The sequence below is a fragment of the Hydra vulgaris genome, chromosome 07 (assembly GCF_038396675.1).
Source record: "Hydra vulgaris chromosome 07, alternate assembly HydraT2T_AEP".
Taxonomy (NCBI): Eukaryota; Metazoa; Cnidaria; class Hydrozoa; order Anthoathecata; family Hydridae; genus Hydra; species Hydra vulgaris.
The window spans coordinates 36,890,001-36,896,730 of record NC_088926.1 but is presented as its reverse complement, the minus strand read 5'-3'; the positions used below and the strand labels follow the sequence as shown (position 1 = coordinate 36,896,730).

The 6,730-nt window shown below is 29.8% G+C and overlaps 1 protein-coding gene across 1 annotated transcript; it reads right to left on the bottom strand.

Moving 5' to 3' along the window:
* Positions 1–3,862: 3,862 nt before the first annotated feature.
* LOC136082738 (uncharacterized) lies at positions 3,863–5,368 on the bottom strand. The gene is made up of 3 exons (XM_065802160.1): positions 5,356–5,368; positions 4,691–5,224; positions 3,863–4,626 (listed from the first exon to the last, which is right to left on the bottom strand). The coding sequence occupies exons 1-3, from the start codon at positions 5,366–5,368 to the stop codon at positions 3,863–3,865; spliced, it is 1,311 nt and encodes a 436-aa protein (XP_065658232.1).
* Positions 5,369–6,730: the final 1,362 nt, after the last annotated feature.

Here is a 6,730-nt window from a genome sequence, read left to right as displayed (position 1 = left end):
GCTATATTTAATATGTTTGAAAAAAAAAGACTATTTTATTACCTATAGAATGAAAATTAATTAAATTTATTTGAAAAAAAATTTTTTATTTATTTAGTGGATCTTAACTTTTTCACAATACTGTATTATATGCTGATGTGCAATTTTTGTAATTATATTATATTATATGCTATAATCCGGCGAAAATTTCAAATAAATTATTTAGTATTGAGAGAACTCGTATTATCTGATGTTTTAAATTAGTTTATATATATATATATATATATATATATATATATATATATATATATATATATATATATATATATATATATATATATATATATATATATATATATATATATATATATATATATATATATATATATATATATATATGAACTTTTATGTAAAAAGAACGAATAGATGTTTCATTTTGACATATTTTGAAAAAAGGTCACCCCAAAACCAAAAAATCGAATTTTCAATAGGTACACTTTTGTACAGTAAATGAATATTAAAGGCTGAAGATGTTGTAAGAGTCATACTCCTGTTGTTATTTTATTTATTTATGCAACATGTACTGTGATATAACAAAAAACATGATGTGATATATAATTATACAAGTATTACAAAATTAACAGTATCAAAGCGTCTAGTACAACAATATACATAACTGTCTGTGTCTATAGGCCTACTGTGTTTAGTACATGGGTCACATGATGCTCACGTCTCATAAAGAGTCTAGCGCTTATTACTTAGAATGAATCGAAGTTGCAGTTTGTCTTTCTTTCTGCAGGAAGCATACAGGTCTTGCATCACCTTGATTGCACGTTCAGCTATCTGATTACTTCGTGGTATGTCGATGACGGATGGCTCTTTCTTCCAGTGATTTTTGAATGACTGCAATGCCTTTTTGTAAGGCTTCAATACATCAGATAAATTCTTGAAGTCATTGTCATTGTACTTTTGACTACTAAACCAATGTTCTGCCCACTCATATGAAATGAACCTGCAAACCTTCTCCAAATTCTTTCTCGCTTCAGGCATAAGAATGAACGCCAGAATGGCGAGAATGGCTCTTGAGTTCCATCTGGCATTGCTCATATTAGGAATGTTCTGAAAGTGAATCAGAGGGAAGTTTCTTTGTTCTTCATAGAACCTAAACACTCTTGTTAAATGGTACAAAAACCTCATATCGTCTCTCCACCCTGATTTATCAAGAATTTCTACAGTTCCATTCACAAACTTATCCTTCAGTTCATCATACTTATTCAACAGTTCAGACACAAATGGGTATTCAATGTTTGGAGATTTGGTATCACCCCCAAGTTCTTCGTCCATCACCAGACGGAGAATCCTGTCTAGTACGTGATGCTGACAACCGATAAATTGTGGTATTGTGACACCCTTTAATTTAAACATACGTTGCAACTTCACAACAACTCCATTTCTCTTCCCAGTATTGACGTTTGTTGTATCAGTAATGATCATCTTAATTGAATTCCACAAATTTTATTCATCAATAAGTTTGGCAATTTTTTCAGCAACAGTTTCAGCTTTGCCATCTTTTAAACGCAGTGCATCAAGTTTCACGTCAGTTCTTTCATTCTGAAGTACAACTACCTGATATTCCTTATCATCTATTCGTTTGCCGTCAAAGTGTAAGGACCACTGTTCCATTTTAAGTTGTTGTATCATTTCTTTTTTTAATTTACCTGCCTCTTTGAATATGGACTTGTAAATTGCTGATTGACTTGGAGTTGGAATATCAATACCTTGTTGTGATAATACATTGCATATTTTAGCAGCTTTCTTTGTGGAAACTCCACTTGATGTAACCATACTAACAGCAAATTTACTTTTGTAGTGCTTTCTAGTTTTTTTCTGAGTGTCCTCATCATCGTCTTTATCACCGTCGTCGTCTTCATCATCTTCACTCTTACTTTTGCAGTTTTCAGATTCAGTACCACTGTCTGTGGTAGACAGGACTTGTGATGTGGAAGGTATTGCTGTTCCAGACTGGACTTTCCTTCTCTTGGAAGGGTGAATGGTTTCTTTACTTGCCACTTGTCCTGTTGAGTACCCCACCTGTCCTTTACTTTCTTTTTGTAGGTGGTATAGTCGTTTATCTTCCGAGGATAACCACTGGCCATTCACTTTCGTGATGTCAAATAATGCATTGAGAACATCATATTTTCCACGCTTGACACATTCATCATAGACCTTCAGCACCTTCATAAGCTTTGCTCTTATCACTTGATCAGACACACGTGGAAAATTCAGTTTATTGTCCCACAATTTTGTAATTTCCTTAGAAATTTGGTCTATTCGTTCTTTTCTTCCTTTAACATATGCTCCGAGAAACTGGTATCTTCCTACGATCTGCAATTGAAGTGGTATTCTGGATTTTTCATCGAGTGAATGTTCTTCTACAGCCACGCTTCCTCTTCTTCTGTGTGACTCTTGAAATCTCACCAAATTTTTAGTCCAAGTCTTCTTGTTCTTTGTTACTGTGGTATGACTTTTCTTGTGAGACATCATATAATATTGTTACGACTTTACGGATAGCTGAGCGTAAATATCCGTTTAATAAAGTCGTTTAATTAATAAAATACTTTAACTGTATAGTAATCCAATTATAGTTCGATAATCCAGTCAATGTTGATAACAGTTCGATAATCCAGTCCGTATCCTAACGATAATGCTACAACTACTTATACTTCGTACACTTACAGCGTCTTTAGTTCGCTACAGTAGTTCCTTATTAGCTCAGTTACACGCAGAGTACTTCATAGAACTATTCACATTATCAACACTGAGCTCTGACAGCAGCTCGCTTATATAATTATTTAGAGCTTCCAGAATGTTCTACTAAGTTCTATAATCTTCTACAGTCTGTTACAGTCGTCTATATCACCGTGGTAACACAATGACGTCATCACATAACAATTCCAAGTATTTGCCGGCACACGGCCGTTTCGTTGCCATGGTAACGTGTGGCGTTATATTTATAAATTCATAACAAAATAATGAAATAAATAGAATTAAGCTGAGAATTAAGCTTAAGATTAAAACATCGGTCAAAAATGAATGTATAAAAATGGTAAATCAAATTTTTATTTTGGGGGTGACCTTCTTTTGTTGCAGAAAGCTATTTGGGCCTTTTTTCATGATTTTAGGTAAAAGTTCATCGATTTATGATACAGGAAACATTTTATTTGAAAAAAAATTAAAAAGTCATATCCCTAATATATATATATATATATATATATATATATATATATATATATATATATATATATATATATATATATATATATATATATATATATATATATATATATATATATATATATAATCTCGTACAAGATGTCAACATTTAAATCATATATATATATATATATATATATATAATTTAAGCGACATCTTTAATAGTATGTGTAATAATATTATAAGCATTAAAACATCATATACGGTATCATACTATTTATTTCTTTTTTAAGTAATATTTCCGCTCATATAGTGAGAGCAATTATCAAACTAATAAAACCGTTAAAAAAACCCGTTTAAAAATTATAATAAACGTAACCAAATGATGTCATTGCAACGTCAGATATTCAACATTTTTTAATTTTACAAAAAATGGTTTCCAATGGTGAGTCATCACCAAATTGCCATTGTCACGATTTAAAACGTTTTCTTTAGGTTTTTAACATTGTACACGTTGTATTTCGATGGCCTCAGGAATTTTTCTTGTGTAGTTGTTTGAAATAACAGAAAGCGTTTTAGGGTTCTCCCAGTTTGTTTTACCATTGCAATGTTGTGAATGTTCTACTATTCCAGATGTATCCCAGTTGGCTTTTGTAACATTATTTTGAATTCATTTATATTCTTGAATTCGTGTGGAAATCTTTTTTCTTGTTTCACCAATATAACATGCACCACATGTGCAATTAAGTTGGTACACTCCTGGATGACTGTTCGGAGGCAGTTTAGACTTGGTTTGGCAGAGTATATTTATCAAGGGATTACCAAAACGGAAGACTGTTTTAACACCGACTTTACGAAACTCTCTTCTTAGAACAAGGCTTAATTTTGGGACCCATGGTAAAATAACAAGATTTTTGGTATCAATTTTTTGAGAACTAGGTTTATTTGTGGAGTATTTATAATTTTTAGCAATATCTGAATACTGTTTATATGAATGTCCATTTTCAGTAAAAATCCTAATAAGAAAATTAATTTCATCTTGAATTTTATGTTCTGAACAAATTTTGTATGCTCGAGCTAAAAAACCTTTAAAAATACTAACTGCGATGTTCGGTGAAATACATGATTTTGGTTTTATAAGTACGTTTGTAATTGCATCTTTACGATGTATGGAAAACTCATATTTGTGAAAGGAGTGATTGGTTGAAATACAAATATCTAAAAAATTTAATTGGTGTTGAGCATTTTCGTATTCGCATGTATATTGGATTGATTTATCTTGTGAATTTAAAAGTGTTAAAAAAGAATTTGCCTCATCAATATTAGTAAATCGAGCATGGCTATCATCAACGTAACGTTTATAAGACTTTGTTGCAATATTGACATTTAAAGCCTGTTGAATAGCATTAGATTCAATATGTTGTAAATATGCTTCTGACAAGACAACCATTATGGAATAAAATATATATTTTGTCTTCCCATAAAAAATAACACTTACTAATACAGAGATCAATTAGGTTATGAATGTCTACTAAAGATAATTTAGTTCGTCGTATAAGATCATCTCTATCAAAGTTTAGCATATCAATAATTGTAACAGTTGCTTTATCAAGTGGCACTGATGGGTATAAATTAATAAAATCAAATGACACTTGAACTTCGTCATTAATAAACCATTCTTTTGCTGTTGATACAAACGACAATGAATTTTTAACACGGCATTCATTTTTATTTAAAGTTGGTTGTATTATCTCAACAAGATATTGCGAAAGTTTATGAGGTGGTGTGCCGATTGGCGAAACTATTATTCGCATTGGATAACCTTTTTCACTTTTATGTGCTTTAATACAACCGTACAAACGGGGTGGAATTGCATCTGAAGGATATATTTTACCATATGTTTTTTTATCTAGTTTTTTATCTTTTTTTAATTTACTAAGGGTACGTTGAATAAGATTTAGGAACTTCTGAGATACATCTGGAATAGTAGAACATTCAAAACATTGCAGTGGTAAAACAAACTGGGAGAACCCTAAAACGCTTTCTGTTATTTCAAACAACTACACAAGAAAAACTCGTGAGGCCATCGAAATACAACGTGTACAATGTTCAAAACCTAAAAACGTTTTAAATCGTGACAATGGCAATTTGGTGATGACTCACCATTGGAAACCATTCTTTGTAAAATTAAAAAATGTTGAATATCTGACGTTGCAATGACATCATTTGGTTACGTTTATTATAATTTTTAAACGGGTTTTTTTAACGGTTTTATTAGTTTAATAATTGCTCTCACTATATGAGCCGAAATATTACTTAAAAAAGAAATAAATAGTATGATACCGTATATAATGTTTTAATGCTTATAATATATATATATATATATATATATATATATATATATATATATATATATATATATATATATATATATATATATATATATATATCGACTAATGTTTAATGTTGTATAACAACGGTAATACAAAACTCTATTTTGGTTAAGAGTACTCAATAATAAAGAAAGTAAACAACTTTCTAAATAGAGGGGTATATATATATATATATATATATATATATATATATATATATATATATATATATATATATATATATATATTTTTATTTACATAGAGAAAACACCACTTTTCATGGAACTATAAGTTTCATGCCTATACGGCAATCATTAGCCATGTACTATATTAAAAACAAACAAAAAAACGTTAATAAAATTACAAAATACAGTGTAGCGACATCTGATGTCTCTATGGAGACAAAACAAGAAAACGTCAATGAAAAATTATATATAAATCAGCTAATCACTAGTATCATAAAACATAAGAAGGAATTTATTTTTATGTCTACAATTTGAAACAAACTCGCTCCTTTTGTTCAACAGATTTTCCCCTGTATGCATTAAAATATAAAACTTTTCATTAAGACGAAGGTTGTAAATTTTTTGACGAAGGATTATATGTTAGGCAGCGCTTGATAATTTTCCACTTAGTAAAAAAAGAAAAGTTTTCTTCTTTAAGTTTCCGAATTTCTTTAGATAATTCCGTATCATTTCTGTACTTAGTTAAATTAAAAATTTTTAAATGGTTTGCATATCTTAACTTGAATAGGGTCTCACTAATACCAATATAAATTTTTTATGTAATCTGGTTTATTGGATGAAACAGTAGCTTGATATACAATATTCTTACTTAGACACTGATTGATCAAATGCAGGAAGATTTATTGATACTGTTGCAGGTTTTTGTTGCTATTTTTTTATGATTGCATAAAATATTTTGATTATGCGAATTCATGACTTACATAACGTTTGGCATACACGAGTAGCTAATTTTAATAGTGTTTCTGTTAAAAATCTTGTGTAATAAATGACCAACATGAAACTTGCATCAATTATTTAAAAAAAAAAATTACTTATCTTTGTTGCATCATTTTTACTATATGGGGGATTATACTAAATAATGTTTGGTTTGTGACTTTTGTTTTGAATGGGTTCTATATCTGACTGATATTTGGGCTTGGA